The 17,260-nt window shown below is 40.0% G+C and overlaps 1 protein-coding gene across 22 annotated transcripts in view; it reads left to right on the top strand.

Moving 5' to 3' along the window:
• The first annotated feature begins 624 nt into the window (after positions 1-624).
• The window catches only part of UNKL (unk like zinc finger), a 32,103-nt gene continuing 15,467 nt past the window's right edge, over positions 625-17,260 (top strand). For 5 of the 22 annotated variants that reach the window (XR_010466359.1, XR_010466360.1, XM_065031085.1 and 2 more), the window contains exons 1-8: positions 640-763; positions 2,674-2,883; positions 4,258-4,434; positions 5,432-5,565; positions 7,145-7,280; positions 8,000-8,117; positions 9,870-9,954; positions 13,802-13,956. Coding sequence is in view for 20 of the 22 variants with exons in the window: in XM_065031085.1 (XP_064887157.1) it covers positions 684-763; positions 2,674-2,883; positions 4,258-4,434; positions 5,432-5,565; positions 7,145-7,280; positions 8,000-8,117; positions 9,870-9,954; positions 13,802-13,956 (1,095 nt within the window). In the remaining 2 variants the exon portion in view is untranslated. Of the gene's footprint in view, positions 764-2,673; positions 2,884-3,306; positions 3,375-4,257; positions 4,435-5,429; positions 5,686-7,144; positions 7,281-7,999; positions 8,118-9,869; positions 9,955-10,401; positions 10,491-13,801; positions 13,957-14,048; positions 16,605-17,260 lie in introns of those variants that run through there. The other 17 variants (XM_065031101.1, XM_065031098.1, XM_065031102.1 and 14 more) reach the window with 15 other exon arrangements.

The following is a 17,260-nucleotide window of genomic DNA, read 5'->3' as shown; positions in this document are numbered from 1 at the left end:
TGCTGATAAGTCTCTGAACAACGTGCACCAGCGTGGCTTTTGATTTTGCCGTGGAGTCCCTGTAGTTTAACCAGATGATGCCTGGTAGATGAGTACAGTTGGTTTGGTATCTTCTTGGATTCAACTTTTATTACAGTAGAATGTTACAAGTGAGGTAGGTGCATGGGAGTGTCGTGACAAATAAAAGAGTGACCCTGGATTTTATTTATATCGACCTAAGGTGTAATGCCTGTTTTCTCTGATCGGCTTGCTTTCTCCCTGTTCTATTAAAACGATGAACCCAGCAACATACTGCTTTGTAAGGAAATAAAAAGCCGCCCCTTCGTGTGTGTCTTACTTTTGGGTGATGCGATACGTGTTCAATAAAGAGTGTCCACGTGTAAAACTCATAGTCCCTTGCTTTTAAGGTGTTGGAAAACTGCAGCATTTTGCAGTTAGGAGCACGGAGCGTGAGGCCACCAGCGGGGCCCGCGGGAGCAGCTCTGCCGGCCCCGGGACACCTTTCCGGAGCCCGGGGTCCCGCTCGGCGGTTCCCGCGCTGCCCCCGGGGCCGTGTCCCCCCACCCGCCGCGAGGTGGCCGGAGCGCGCGCTCTGCGCGGGGCGGGGCCGGCGGGGTCGCGTTCCAGGGGGGCGGGGCCGGCAGGACCGGGTTGCGCCTGCGCCTTGTTGGTCGCCGTGGAAGATGCCGTCGGTTTCCAAAGCGGTGTCGCGGAGCGCTGTGTCCGGAGCGTCTCCGCAGACCGAGCAGCCGACGCATTATACGTAGGTACCGCGTCCTGGAGGCTCCTCGGGCCCCAGCGCCACGTGGGGAGGGCCCCAGGACCCGAGGGGCAGGGTCCGCTCGTACGCTGGGCCTGCTCCGCGCGGCCTTGTGCGCTGGCGGCGGGGCTGTGAGGCACGGCCCGACCCGACCGGCCCGCCGCGCGCCTCTTCCGGCTCCGCGCGTCGCCAGGCGGAAGCCGCGCTTGGTGCCGGCCGCTGGAGGCGGCCCGGGCACGGCTGACGGCGGAGCGCCGGCCGCGCCTCCCCGCGCCTGCCCGCGCCTGCTCGCGCCTCCCCGCGCCCGCCCGCGCTTCCCCGCGCCCGCCCGCGCCTCCCCGCGCCCGCCCGCGCCCGCCCGCGCCTCCCCGCGGCCGTGCCGCTGGTCCGCACTGTGACCCCCGGCCCCGCAGCTCCGGCTCGCACGTCGGGACTGCTCCCTTCGAGATATGACAGCAGTCCTTCCGCTTCTCCTAAGTCTTGCGTAGCCAACCTCAGGTCGAGTCCTTGGGACGTTTGTGTGAGAACTTTCGCAGACCTCCCCGTACTGAAAGACAGCTCCCATGTACTCACCATCCTCTCTGCAAGCCTGTTTTCTTCTGATATAGACTACGAAGTCGCTGCAGCCCTCTAGCACAAATCACAGCTTGTCTTATGTAGGACCAGGTGCTCCCCAGAAATGCAGAATAATTTATCATTTAACTGTAGCATTCCATCACTCCAGTTCCCCATATCATCACTTCTATAAGCTCACGTTTCCAGCACGCTCAGACCGCAAGAATGTAACCACTTACCTAGATACCGCTACAGCCCTTAACATCAAAAAGTATATTCCCCTCCCTCCCCACAATCCTGGATTGTGTAGAGATAGTTCTCTAACCTTAAAGACATGTCTAATCACTCTGTGTCGTTATGTCCTCCATCTATCAATTTAAGCAGCTGAGAACAAAAAAATGTCCTTTATTCCTCTTTGTAATCCTTTCCTTTCCCTGTATCTTCAATTGCCCTGTAGCCTGTTCCACATCCTGCACCCTTATAGAGACCTCTGGGAACTATAAGATTCTTCTGCAAAGCTCCCTTACACCCCTTCCTCTGCAAACACTCCGTGACTTTAGCAATGTACTGAACTTGCTAAATTGACCGATAGATACACTGAGACAGGAAGAAGTGCTGTCTTACATCCTTTGACAAGTGCCAGAGTCATGCCTAGTCTGGCATGACCTTGGTATCCTGTGGAAAGAAGTATCAGACTTCCTAACTAGCTTCTATGCCCTGTGTGCTAATGAAGGACTGTCTTACTAACACTCAAGTAACCTTCAAAGACCCCAGACTGTCTCAACACAAATGTAACAGTCACTAATATAAGTTTGCTGAAGCCCTCTCATAGGCTCTGATAACCCTCATAAAGCTCTTGTAACCCTCTAGCTTTCTATGTAGCATGTCCACATTCTGGGAATGTTGTGATTAAGGACTAATGTTTAAAGTAGATGTGGTATTTAGCTAAAATAGCCTCTGTCTGTAGGACTATTTTGTATGGTAGCAAGCAATGTGAATGCTCATTCAAGTAACCTGTTGGATTTATAATCTCTGTTTGATGGTTACTTAGAACATTATTCTAATTACTGTGCTTTTTAAATTCATGTATTTATTTGATTTCAGTTTAGTTACAAAACATAGTATAATTTGCCAGGTATTCCACTGTATTTTATTAGTCATGCATCTGTCATAAAAAAATTAAGTCACTTGTATTCAACAGCTAAGCAGTAAATTGTGCATAGGAACTGAAACGCTATGCAGGTACATTTGTACAATTTTTCATGGGCTATGTACACTGAATTGTCAAGTGCCCTGTTAATACTGTAAAAAATGTGCCTCCAATAAGATAAACTTGTAACACAGTTTAATTTTTTTAGGTATCTAAAGGAATTTAGGACAGAGCAGTGCCCCCTATTTTTGCAGCACAAGTGTGCCCAGCACAGACCATTTACCTGTTTTCATTGGCATTTCCTAAATCAGCGTCGTCGTAGACCTATACGAAGGCGTGATGGGACTTTTAACTACAGTCCAGATGTTTATTGTACAAAATACGATGAGACTACAGGAATCTGCCCAGATGGAGATGAGTAAGTGATTTCTTTCAGTCCTAGGTGTGTATAGTATTATCAATGGAATTAAGGAAAGATGCTAATTTCTCTTTAGTAAAAATGATTGATAGAGTCCTGCTGCAGTTATTTGAAAACAGGTTTCTGTAAGTGTTTTGTCAATTTTTGGCACACAGACCTTTATACGAGCATGTATTCTTTAGGCTATCGTAGAGTTAGAACTATGAATTTGCATTGTGATGATCTTTAAAACATACCATAAGAACCTGGTTTTCTGCTAGTATTGTTCTGGCACATTTGTGCTAGTGTAGTTGCTGCACTGTTGGTTGGTTGGGCTTTTTGTTTGTGTTTTTGTTGTGGTTTTTTGTTTGTTTGGGTTTTTTGTTGGTTTGGTTTGGTTTTGGTTTTGGTTTTTTGGTTCAGTTATGTTTCCTTTTTCTCCAGCCAACTCTGAAATTGAAATTGAGTGCAAACTGTTCTGTATAGAGGTGACTTCAAGATTTAAAACTTCTGTAAGTTTTGTGAATATTGATGTGTAGTAGAGGAGAATGACTATTCCCTGATGCTTCCAGTGAGAAAAAGCAAAGGAAGGAGTTCACTGTTAGTTGTCTCGCTAGCCGCGTAGTGTTTGCATTTCCATGGACTTATGTTGTGGCATATATAGAGGAGCTGGGTATATTGTGGTTGTATGTCAGAGGAGCTATCTTCATCTGCAGAGATGGAAGCAAGGAAGGACTTCTAACAAAAAAATGCAAGAAAATGGCCAGGAAATAAAAGTTTGTTTGCTATTGGTAGTTGGAATTATAATCCATAGATTATAGCCATTATAAAGTACAGATTGTAAGTCACATAGTTGTGTCTGGAAAATGGTTAGTATATGTACAAAGATGTATTGCTGGTGTAAAAGTTGTTCTCTTCCTTTTATTAAAAGGAGTTGGTTTAGATTTCCGCTGAGATTATTCGATAAGTTCCATGTCTATAAAGAGCAGAAAAAAAAAATCACCATCAAGTAGCCCTTGATTTTAGATGATGATAACATTAAAAGAATAAAATTGTACTTATTAGTGTGGAAATAATTTGAACTTGTATCAGTATGGAAGATGTCATTCCTTAGCTCAGGTGATGTTGTTGCTTACAAGGGTGATTACTAGATTCATTAATAATATTTTTGCAAGCATCCTGCTATAAATTCTTAGAACTTCAGCAGAAACTAAGATTAGTGTTTTTTATTTTGAAGCTGATCTGTGATGGTGGTTTGTTTGGGACAATTTTTGTTTGAAGAATCCTGCAAAGTTACTTGTTTTGAGTTAATAAGAGATATAGCATAATTCAGAATTAAATTATTAAAAACAAAATTCAAAGCAATGCTCTAATTTTCTTCTTTCTATTATGTAGTTGCCCTTATCTACATCGAACAACAGGAGATACAGAAAGGAAGTATCATCTCAGATATTACAAGACTGGAACATGCATTCATGAAACAGATGCCCGGGGTCACTGTGCGAAGAATGGAATTCACTGTGCCTTTGCTCATGGCCCACATGACCTTAGACCACCAGTATACGACATAAGGTAGCTTCGTTTCAAATTCTTCAGTCTGATTAGCAGGAAATAACACCCATCTGTTATCACTACATACCAGAAAAATTCGTTATGCTTTGCTTGAAAAATATACTTGCTTCTGTAACTGTAAAAATAAGAATACAATTCAATGGACGTCACAATAGCAGATAGAAGCACACTGGGAAATACAAATACTGAGGTTCTGTAACTTGCAATTTCAGGAACTATATATAATTCTTACAACTGATGAAAGACCAGACAGTCTGCCTTTTGTCATTTATGCCTTGTAAATTTGCATGTGTTTTTTACATTCACAAACTTATGATTTTGTTAAGCCATCTTTCAAGTTCTCAGCTTGTATGTTTGACATTTTGCCTACTGACATTGTGGGGTTTTTAAATTATGTTGTATTTTTCCGTGTATAAGATATCAGTATTATTTTCTGCTTCTCTATTGTATCATCAAGTTACTAGGGAAATAAGTTCCTTTATGAATCAGGGTAGTGATAGGTATGAGTTTTAGCTGTGCCCAAAGCTAGGAGATAAGCATGGTGTTGGGAGGTTTTATAAATGGGTGGAAGGGGAGCTCTGGCTACAGAAAGCAGTCTGTATATATGCGGTAGTAAGGGACACCAATTCCTAGAGAGCTTTGAAGCCTTAGATGGTCAAAAGTATCTCTTTCTGGACACTGGAACAGCGTTCTGGGGAATTACCAGCGTACTCTTGCCCCGTTCCTATACTCTTCTGTAGACATCTGTTATTGGCCACTGTTGGAGGCAGGATTCGATGTATTTGTGTGACATGGTCATTCCTTAAGATTGTTTCCCAGCTTCAGTGCAAGTAATAGTTAGAAATACAGTTAATTTATTTTCTTTTACAGTTTAGGCTTGTTGAGAGCTGAATTAAATGAGAGCATTGTGATTGACTTGCCCAGGTTTATACCTGTGACAGAGAGGGTTACTGTAGCTATACCATTTAGCAGTGCTGTTTTCTTTTCCCCATTCCAGGGAACATCAGGCACAGGAAACCTTACAGAATGGGCAGCTGGGATGCTGTGAAGGCATTCCTGATTTACAACCAGGAATTTTAGCAAGCCAGGCAATGATTGAGAAGATCCTTGGTGAAGATCCAAGATGGCAGGGTAACGTTACCCTGTCTCCTTTCCCTGCTACTTTATTGGTGTTTTATCCGATTTGTTGATCCTGGGTCTTCATCTGGGAGAAGTTCAAAAGACTCTTGTTAAAGAGTGAAGAATTGGTTTGTATGTGTAATATGGATATTTGTGAACAAGTTTTACTGTCTGTCACATATTCAGACTGCATTTTGAAAATGTTTTGTTTTGAAAAGGTTTAATAGGTTTTTTTCAGTTTACTCGATACAAATGTTGCTAATCTGTGTCAATTGAACAAATGTTCTTGAAAGTCAGTAAGAGTCTTGTGCTAAGTAGTAGTAATGATCAGAGTCCTCATTTTTTGAGTCATTATAGACTAGTTACTGGATGATTATTCTTTGCTGAGCTTGGTTAGCAGGAATGAAGTAGAATATTAAACAGAAAAATGGAGCAGGATATTAAAATACAAGTATGTCTTGAAAGCATTGTAATAGATCTCTTAAAGCAAATCCAGTTGCCCCAGTTTTCTTAAGGCTTTAAAATTTGGTTCTCATGTTCTTGGTTTAGACTTGCTTATTATGTAGCCCAAGATGTTAGTATCAGTTGGATAATGTTAGAGTTCTTGCCAAATTTTACTTTAGGAAAGACTGCTGGGTACGATTACTTCACAAAATTCCTGTGGGGACACGTACTTGTTTGACTGAAAGTGAGTTGATTTTCTTTGTGCAGTTAGAAACACCTATTTTTTTGTAGCTAGCACAGTTGTTGTTTGGATTTAATTTGAGAAGAAGAGGGTAACACCCCAAGACAGAATTAATGTTTTTCTTCAAGTAACTTGCCAGTGGTTTTGAGTTGGAACAAAGAGAATATAAGAGCTTATTGTTATCTTAGTTGCTGTCTGGGAAGCCAAGGTCATTCTGAGCTCTCTGGATGCAGGTGCGAGGCAGCTGGGAAGGGACATGGATGGGACAGGCCTTGACTGACATCCAAACTGGTCAATGTGAATATTCCGTGCCGTTAGCATCATGCTTCGTATTTAAGGAGAGTCAGGATTTACCAGCTAGAGAGAGGGAGATGGGCACCCATTCTGGTTCTGCTCCGTGTCAGTCGAGTTCTTTTAGTATGGCGTTTTGCTGTTCAGCCGTTTTGCAGTGGACCTCTGTGCCTTTCTGCATTTTTCTCTCTTCTCACCGGGACTGGTTGTTTGGGACCAGGATGCTGCTTCCAGGGACTGGGTGCTCAGCATGGATGGAATTTGTGAGAAATTGCATTGAGTATCTTTTATTTTATTTTCTTTTATATATAGTAGTAGTAGTAGAAATATATTAGGTTTTTTTGTTTGTTTGTTTTATTAAACTGTGTTTATCTCAATCCACGAGTTTCTACCTTCTCTTTTGACTCTCCCCTGTTTGGGGGCAGGTGCGGGGGGGAACGGGCAAGCAGCTGTTGTGGTTAGGATTGATAGCTCGGTCACATGAAGGTGCTGTCTTCGAGGAATCTGTGAATCGTAATTATTTTACAGAAAGCAGTGTAGTAAGTAAGGTCACTAAAGACACACTGAATGCAGAAATTAGTGGTTTATTTCTTTTAATTGTTGACCTGTTTACAGACAGAAATTTTGTATTAGCTGGCTACAAGACAGAACAATGTACCAAGCCACCCAGACTCTGCCGCCAGGGTTATGCGTGTCCGCACTATCACAACAGTCGAGATAGAAGACGAAATCCCAGAAAATTCAAATACAGGTACATAAATACATATTAAGAATAGACCTTTTAGTCAGTCACACAGTTGTTACTGGACTGATCTGTTTGGATTCTTCTAAAATACAATTGGATATTCCTAATGGAATAAAAACACATCTTTCCCAATAGACTTGCTAAAATTTTTTTTGAGGAAAAAAGCATCCGTTCAGAATGATCAGACAGTTCTGAAGACAAGAACTATGACACTGTAGTGGAAATATCCCTCTTTCTTGTGAAGAATGAAAACCATTTCTATAATTCTTAGCAAAAATTGTAACTGTTAGGTCAAACTTTCTCTGTCATGAAAAGATCAGTTATAGTTTCTGTCTTTTTTCTGGTTTTGTTCTATGATTTTCCACTTCTGAGCAATATTTTAGGACCCAAGTTTAATGCATTGCCTCTCTTGCTTTTCATCATTACATCATTTTACATCATTCTCATACACTGTGGTTTCTTCATTGGTTTTGGTGGATTTTTGTGCAGTGCTGCAAGGTTTAGAATTGATGGGCTTTGCTTGACTGTGAATAAATATAATGACAAGATAGATAGAATCCTACCAGCTCACCTTTCTGTCAAAGGCTTTCCAAAAAGTCAGAGTCTCTCAGAATTTGCAACTTTATACGTCCCAGAATCGAAGACTCTGAGATTTAGTGGGAAATTGTTTGAGATTTCTGCCAGAAGTAGATACAAACACACTCTGACATGGCTTTTTTTTCTAGGTCCACTCCTTGCCCCAGTGTAAAACACGCAGACGAATGGGGTGAACCCTCCAGGTGTGAAAGTGGGGACAACTGTCAATATTGTCATTCTCGTACAGAGCAGCAGTTTCATCCTGAGGTAAGAACTACATTTCCACTTATTTGTAGAGATTTCAACTTTATTATGGATTAGATTATTGGTTAAGGATATTATTTATGAAAAAGCATGTGACATTTCATTCAACACTTCCAGTCACTGAGGTGTTTGCTTAAGCAAAACAAAATTTGCTAAGAAATAGTTATTTGTACTGCTGTGGTTCTCACTGATAGGCATTTTTATTGTACTGCTAATGAAAAAATAATTAATATTCTCTTCATTTGAGCATAAATAAATGTGTTCTCTCCTTTTACCTAGCTTCTTGGATTGGTAATTAAGTCACAGTAGCACTTGCTATTCAATGACTTAGGTCAAACTTCTATTTTAAGCACAGTTTTAAAAGCTTTATTGCAAATAATTAAGAGAAACTGAATAGGTCTGTGGGAGGTGGAAAGCGCAGATGACTTTCCTAGTTGCTGAAGAAAGACGCTCCAGAAAAACAAGATGATTCTAGATTCCTCTGTAGGCAAAGTCATTTTAACTTGTTGGGTGCTTGAGCGTTAACACCTATGATAGCTCCCAGTGGAATTGGTGGAACATTTAGTCTTGCTGGTTTGCTTATCAGGTGTGTCATTTGGGTGAATGCTTGTCTACAGCATGGTTGTTTACCACCTTTCTAGTGTTCGAGGACAAATAAATTATTTGTAGAGTGGCAAACATCAGTAATAATGTTGTGATTTAGCATCTTATAGTTTCTTGGATGATCTTTGGGTTATGCATGAACTAGTGTTGTATATAGCAACTGAACTTTCAGGCTCAATTCAAAATCACTTATGAGAGGAGAATTTTTCTAAAGTGCTTAAAATAGCTCTAAAATAAAGAGCTTACAGAACTGGTTGTTGATATTTGTTTTAATACATAGTTTGATTTTTCACCTTTGCTCCGAGGTAAACGTTTTTTAACATAGCATATGCAAAAGTGGCATTCTGAACTAAGAATTATTACTTATCAAGTCATGAATCACTCAAATGACACTGAAAGCCCTCTGCTCTTTGCCACGGACTTGCAAATCACCAGACTTAATTTTCTAAAGAGTCTGTGTACTCTTAAATAGGATCTTAGTATTGTTCTAGTATGATAGTATGTCAGCCCCTCCGCCCAGCCTTGTGAGATCCAAAGATCATCAGGATCCTGGTAGAGCAGCACACCAAATCTGGCTCTTATTGGCGACTTGTATAACCATCACTGTCATGAACAGTCAGTATTACTTCAGTTCTCACGCATCCAGTCAGGTTAGATAAAGACATTTGAATGTTAGGGTAATTTCAATATTAGAGGTGAAAAACACATACTGTTTTTTTTATTTGGTTGGTTTGGGTTGGATTTTTTAGCTGTGTAAGCTGCTCTACTATATACATAATTTCTCCTGCAAGGTTTCTTAAAAGTGGTGTAAATGACTTTGAACATTTTATTCCTGAGGTTTTACTTGTTTCTATACAACATGGAAAACCAAAGCAGTTTAAACAATGCTTTTCTAAAATGTTATTGATGCTTACTATTTATTACTATGCAGAAGAGGGTTAAGATTCTCTTGTGTCAGGTTTGCTTTTCTTCAAATTCTGCCCTTCTATTTGGTTTTTAAAAACGATCATAAGAACTGAATCTTCCAAGAAAACTATAATGCATATTGTTAGTAAATACTCAGAATTTTCCACATAAAGGTGCTGAAATGTTCTGACTTTTGTCATTATGTAACAAACCTGTTTAGGTTAACTACCCTTCTGTTTTGTTTAGATATATAAATCCACAAAGTGCAATGACATGCGCCAAACTGGTTACTGCCCACGTGGTCCATTTTGTGCATTTGCACATGTTGAAAGTAAGTAAGAGAACTGTTATTTTGTATCAGTGTTCATAGAAAAGTGAACAGTCATTTCTAAACATCAGTAACAGAAGTGACTTATCAATTTTAATTCAGAAATGGCATTTAATGTCACTTGTTTTTAGAAATTTATTTCGTGTTTTCTGATACTGTACATTGCTGTGGGAGCTTGCTGCATTTGCATCAAATTTGCATCAGCAGTAAAACGGGAGGTGCTTTTCTTTGCAAATTTAGCTTGTCCCTGTCACTTTTTGAGCTTGATTTGGCAATAATCTACACACACGCTTGACTTTTTAAAACATATTAGCTGTGCTATTGAAACCTCTAGTAATCTTCTCAGGTAAAAGTTAAACATCCTTGCAACGTATTTGCAGAACTAGGGCCTTAGCTAAACTGAAAAAGAACACAGAGAAAATGATATCAGCTGTCCTCTTTACTCCTTAGCCCACTTATATCATCGGTGCACTCGAACTGTTCTATACAGAAAAAGGGAAGAGGGAGCATTTTGTTCTAAGAGAGCACTTAATCCTTCGGTATGCATCCACACAGATTAATTCTGGGCATGCATCATCAGATGCAACAGTAGTATCAGCCTGAGTTACCCCTACACTCTTCCTGCACTCCAAAAGGTGAAGCGTACAGTTGTAACAACTATTCATGCCTTCTTTTCAGTTGTGATGCAAGGCAAGACTTGAAGCATTTCTATGTAACTGGTTTCTTATAGGTGATAAATATTTTCCTGGTTGATTATGTAGTTTTTGCTTGCTTATGTAATCAATAAGACCTCATAGTTTTTCTTACAAAAATAAAAAGGTCTGGTCCTATCTTACTTTTGCCTTGTGCTTCTAGAGCTGGAAAGAGGGATGAGAGACCCTACCAATTTTGGAAAGCTCCAGATTTCTGCAATTCAGCATTATTTATCTTATTATTCTCTAATGATAAGTAATGGCAGTCTTTTCTCTCTGTCTAACCTATGTAGGCAAATGTGATGTTCTATACAACCATTTATTGTGCCACTTGCTTACCTAAAAGACTTTCAGTAAATAGAGTGATACTTGCTGCCCACAGCTCTTGTCTCTGAGAATCTGTGGTATGGCCAACTCATCTTTTAACTTGTGTGGGACGATCAAGTTTAGTTTTTGTTACTCATGGAAGAGGAGGGATGAATAGCCTCCTGTATTTATTTCGAGAAACCCATTATTGTAAGACCTAGCAATTATTCAAAACATTATGGCAGTGAAGTCAGTATTGACTATTTCTTTACATCAAAAGTAGCTTGCTGCCTTTGCTTTTGGGCTGTTGGGGCGCTCTCTTAAATCATGTCCTTCACTGTTCGCCAGTGTTGGCAAGTACTTCTTTGACTCAGGAAGGTCTGAAAATGCACATTTTGTTACAGCAGTAATATATGGCACTGGGCTTACTTTTCTCTGGATCTGCTGTAAGTTTTTCCTGAAACAGCTGAAAGACTATGATTTAAACAAATTCACTCCATACATGCAGCATGGTATAATTGTGACATGCTACAAAATTCCTGTGGGCAAAGACTACTTCTTCCCACTTGCAGACTGACATTCTGCTGGCAAGAATTTGGAAACACTTTGAAGAACACATCTCCTGTGTAACAAACAGCTTCTGTTACTGAAGGCATTTGCCTTCACATTGTTCATCCAAGACTATTTTCTTCTATTGGTGCCAAGATGTCAATAGTGAAAAAACTTACTTCTGACTTCATGAAAGATGGGATTCTCCAGGCCAGACCTAGCCTGACCGTTGTTAGTGCAAATTCTAAGGAGGCTATATAGCTGAAAAAGTTGTCTCTCATAAAGAGTACAACCCTATTTCTACGTAGCATGTTAGGCCTCTGATGCATAATCCCTGAAGCACCAGTGTGCTGGCATTAGGTAGTTGAATTTCTTCTTGAGGGCTCTGTCCTGATCTCCGTGAGCTTCCGTGGTTGCCATGGGATAGGCCACCATGTGGGACTGTCGCTTTTCTGTTAGCTGCAACCTCCTACAACACTTGGAGATCTCTGACACGATACGGTTAGACTGGGGGAGGCTTACACTGTGGAATTCGTAACTTTTGAGCAGCTGCCCACAAACTATGATGTTCACTCTTGGAAGGAATTAGAATGATATAGAAGCACACATTCTGAATTTAATATATCTGTTTGACTTACTATCAATAAGCATAATGGCAACAGCTAATCATGCTGTTCTCCCTAAAAACCTTGGAACGAGAGAGATTATTTCTCTTTGAAACATTTGGAAAGCAGTCTTATACTACCTTTTTAGGGTGGGATGACTGCTTACACTCATTTTTAGAATACTGGACATGGATGTGGTTGTGTCAGGGGAAAAAAGCTAATGAAGATTTAAGAGGGAGTGTGAATCAGATGGTGCTTTTGCTCTGACTGCGAGGGTTGGCTGGACACGAGGTGCCTGACTGGACTTGCTCTGGGCAAGCAGCTCTACAATGACATGATATGTAGTGACAGTGGGAGTAAATTAGGAAAAGTCAGAGCATCTGTTTCTGTCTTTCCAGCTGTTCCTCACACTCTCATTCTGCAGGAGGCACAGCAGGGGTCTAGTGGAAGATAGCATCATCTTTGCAATCCCTATGGTTTCTTTTTGCTTTTCTTTTTTTGGTGTGACTGGACTGGACTTGTGTGTATAGTGGTACTGATTAGTAGCTTCTCCCTTTCTCTTTTGTGAGTTACGTCCCTATTTTTGTAATTTATACAATAGTGGTAATATTTGCTAAAGCATTGGGCTGTGTAGTAAGAAGGCAACAGAGTTGTGATAAATCAAATGCCACATAGAAATCCCCACATCATTAGAGACAATCCTTGGCTATGCTATCTCCACTGAAGAGAGGTGTCTGTATCTCATACTCATTGTGTTTCCTACCATGGCTTCTACTTTCGTACACTCTATCAGAGCTACTTATTCTTTCCAGTAGAGAGAACTGTTTAAATGATGTTTAACTGTAGTTTATATTTACACCTTCAGAAATGCAGTAGTGGCTAGAGATGAAAAAAATCTTGCTGTACCTGTAGAATTTATTAAGAGATTTTGTTTTCAGTCCTTATTTTGATGTGTGTGGATGGATTATGAGGTGAGGAGTGTTATTAACTATAGTTGCTCACTAAAGTAAACTCATCATTTGTCTGTAAAACTAGAAGTCTAAGTCTCCTTAATATATAGCACATTTAAAGAATCAAGTATCTAAGATATTTAATAGTTTAACCCTTGGGGAGTTGCAAAATAATTGTTCAGTCACCTTGAGATGAATTTTCCGGTACTAAAGTTAACAACTCACTTACTTTAAAGTTAATAATGAACTTTCTCAAAGGTTATTGTTCCTTTTTAAGTGAAATAGTACAAGTCTCATATTCTCTTAAAATTGTTCTATGATTAAGTCAGTTGATTCTGGACTGGAAAAAGAAAACAAAGAACCCTGTAATTATGATGCCATTGTTACCTTTCTAGTCAGGAGTTCTAAAAATACTGTCTTTAAACCCTGGTGTGACAGTGATTCTGGAAAACAAAGCGAAATCTAGAATACTTTAAATATATTCATTTCAATCTACCTCCCGCCAGTTTTTGATGCAGCAAGTAAATAAGAGTATCACATTTGTTAGCAGCCACAAATACATAATGGTGAATGATATTATTCTTACCTTGCCTTTATGCTTATATTTAAAGAAAAAGAGCGAGATTTCTTGTGTGTGATTGATGTTGCCATGTGACAGGTGCTGTGTTTGGTACTAGGTATGTAATTGTTAAATTCACACAGCTAAGTATCAAATCTGTGTGTAATTTGTTGGGGATTCCTTCAACAGAGGACACCATGAATGTAGTCATACTGCAAACTGGTTGTCAATCAAAGCCAGGCGCTCACCTGTTTTCAACAGACAGCGTAGGAATTGCAAATGAATGGAGCAGCAGTCTTAACTCAACAGAGAGCATTACAAATAGCAGTGGGCAGTCTGGAAATGTAAGTGTAAATAATTCTGGAAAAGTTACTACTAATAATCAATGTTTATTTTACTTCTTAAACGTCTGTTTTTTATTTCTTTGTACTTGAGCAAAAGAGAAGAAAAAACACAGCTATAGTAAATGTCAGGCAGTAATATTTCACTGCTACTGTAAACCTAAATGGAATGTCTGCCTTTGGCACAAGATTTAACTATGTATTATGTGTGTTTTCTGTTCTTGTTTTTTGTCTTTAGATGCAATATTTTGAATGCTACAGTGAGGAACATCATTGTTAATCAAATATACAAGTACAGGACAGCTTAATTTACATATGTCTCTTTTTTCTATAGGAAAGGTTTCATTCATGGAAGATCTTGCCTGATCCCAGCCCTCTTCTCTGCTCTAATTTCTTAACATTAGGAATTAATTGATGTCGTACCTGAACGTGCTTTATGCTTAAAGCTTCTTACAGTGGTGCAGTACATGCAATATGTTTGGTAGTAGAGAGGTGTTTGATTACAGGGGTGATAAAGGTAGTTTATATTACATTTTATCAGTTAAGGATGGGGGAGAGGAAGGAGAAAGACATATTGCAGAACTTTTATTATCTTCCTTTTAATATCAGTTGGAATAGATCCTTTTGTTAGGTTTTATGTTTGTTGCAAAATAATATGTAAGAATAGTGACTTCTGTCTTGTTCTCTCCTGACTTGGGGTTTTCTTACCTCATTTGTAGTGTCGAGTTATAAGCAAATACACATTTATCCCCAGAATTTTCACTTCTGGCTTCCCAGCACTGTTGATCCATACTGTCTGGTTAGAAACCAGATAAAAGAATGTATTTTAAACAATGTTTAAAAGAAATTGCCAATAAGTGGCGCAGTTAAAACTTGGTTTCTTTCAGGTAGCTTCATATTGCCGTCCTGTAGACTGAGAATAAAGGTACCAATATGCCTACATTTTATCTTAGGCTCCCAGTGCAGAAGTCTGCCTGTGTATATGAAGGGTTCTGAGAGAGGGTCTGCCTTTTTATTTAAGAAGCTCGTTTTGGTTTTGCTAAGGTTCTAAAGCATTTCTTCTCCCAGAAGCTTCTTAGCCTTTCATGAATGGGCTGGGCACAGCTGCAAACACTAACTGTTCTAATACACCTTCCAGCTGTGGGGAATCTTCTACTGTTAGACATCTTTAGGAGTCTGATGAACATTGTGTACGTTTTCCATTCCATGCTCAGTGAGTCTCTACCTGTACTACTGTTCAAGTGCAAAAATGGAAATGTTGACGCTGCTCCCTTTGCTGTGCTTTCTATTTGAAGTCCTATGGCAAGTGGCCACCTTTTTTCTGATGTCTGGCAAGGCGTTCTGTTGTTCTGTCTTTCACTTGACTCCTTACCTGCAGGATTATTTGATGCACTTCCTTTTTTTTTTCTTTTTAATATTCAGTTCCTGGTTTTTCATTAGCAGGTTGGTCTTCTGCTTTCCGTGTTTAATTCTTGAGTTTTGTTGCTTGCTTGCTTTCACCTTCTCCATCTGCTGTAAACCACCTAATTTTAGTATTTGAGTAGTCAGTCTGTTTTCCTCCCTCCCCCCATTTTTTGCATCCCAGTAACATATTTACAGTGGTGGTTCGTGTTTTTCTCTCTGTTCTGTCACCTCCTTTGTGTTCCTTCTCATCACTGTCAGACACCGGTCCTGAGTAAACTTGTCTAACGGTTTACGTACCTGACATCATCTACTCTTGCCCTGCAGCTCTGTACCTGGAGCCCCATACATTTGGGTGAACAAGGGCATCTTTCCCCACTTAACGGCTCTGTTGTTTGCAGCAGCCCTCCAGGACAAGTAATCCATAATGGCTGTCTTCCTTCCTCCCTTTTCCCCTAAACTTCATTAGGTCACATTGTAGGGGAACAACCACGATGTACATCTTTCTGTGTTGGTAAAATGTTGCCCACCTAGCTGAACAAGTGGACATGAAATATGCATCTGAGAAGCATCCTGTGCAGGTTGGGGAGCTCATCCTGGAACTGAGTCAGCAGCTTTCCTACAGTAGTATCTTACTTTGGGTGTTAGTCTGCCTTTGCTGTCTAGTCATTTTATTTTACATATTTGTCTGCTGCATTAAGGAGCCTTGTGCTGCCACAGCTATGTTGCAAGTGCACTTACAAGGAGTAACTATGTCATTCACAAAAAGTTTTCAAAATCTTTTGATATGGAACCGAATACCTTAGCATGACTTTATTGACCAAAACCCTTATTTTTTTAATTTCACTTAAGAGCAATGGTTTGGCTTGTTTGGTGTGGGGTTTTTTGGTTTTCTTTCTCCAGCAGCGTCCTTTTATTTTCTTTTTCTTTCTACCATAGAGAAAGGATTTCAGTATTTTAAAGCTGAAAAAAGTGCATGGCCATGCAGAGGGACAATCCTCAGGTTTGGATTTACAGTAACTAGTGACAGAAAGAGAAACTATGCATGTGGTAACAAGCTTGTGGTGAAGTCTTTGACTTCAGCAGGAATTTTGTCTGAGTAAACCTTGGCTATCAATTATTTTTTGCTGTGGTGCCCACTCTTGTACTTCTGTCCGCTCTCAGGGTGTATGTACATCTCACACTCTTGTGTAGAGACGCTGTCTTTGGATTTCAGAAGCAATCTAAGTACAGGACTCCACACCAATAAGGTTTGTCACAGGAGATTTTTCCATAGAAATAGGCATGAGTGAATGCATAGGAAATAATCTTCAGCAGGTATAGAGCTTACATTTGTTGGAGGGTCTTTTTCTGTCCAGGGTTAAGACCTCATCTAGGTTCATGTCTGTTCTCTACCTGATTTACAGGAATTTGAATTTGGGGGAACATTTTGATGTTATACTATTCTGGGGAGAGAGCTGGCTCCTGTTAAAATGCTGATTTGCTTAGAATACTTTCACATTCTTTGCAACATAGAATAAAATTGAGGGGTTTTACTGTAAATTGAGAGTTTAACAGTAAACTACGTAGCTATTCTTGTTTAGTCTGTCTGATTCAGTGTGTGTTTTGTGTTTAAACAAACCAAAACAACTTGGGTAGAATTTCACCCAGTTTTTGTATTGACTAATTCAGTTCCTTGAGAGCCAGCAGTTTCTGTTCCAGAACTAACACGGAAGGGATTGGAAATGTCTCATCACTGAGTGTTCTGTCCACTGGGCTGTTAGGTAGAAATGTAGGGTGGAACTATTTCCATAGTGCTTCTGTGAATCTGGTTATAAATCTAGTTTAAGAAAATTGAACAGTTTACTTAAAAAATGTAGAAAGGAGAAATGCCCACAGTTCCACCCCAACATAGTATCGTAGGATG

This window comes from Columba livia, chromosome 15, assembly GCF_036013475.1.
Source record: "Columba livia isolate bColLiv1 breed racing homer chromosome 15, bColLiv1.pat.W.v2, whole genome shotgun sequence".
NCBI classification, from domain to species: domain Eukaryota; kingdom Metazoa; phylum Chordata; class Aves; order Columbiformes; family Columbidae; genus Columba; species Columba livia.
The sequence above is the reverse complement of the archived record's forward strand: the minus strand, read 5'-3'. Positions and strand labels throughout refer to the sequence as shown.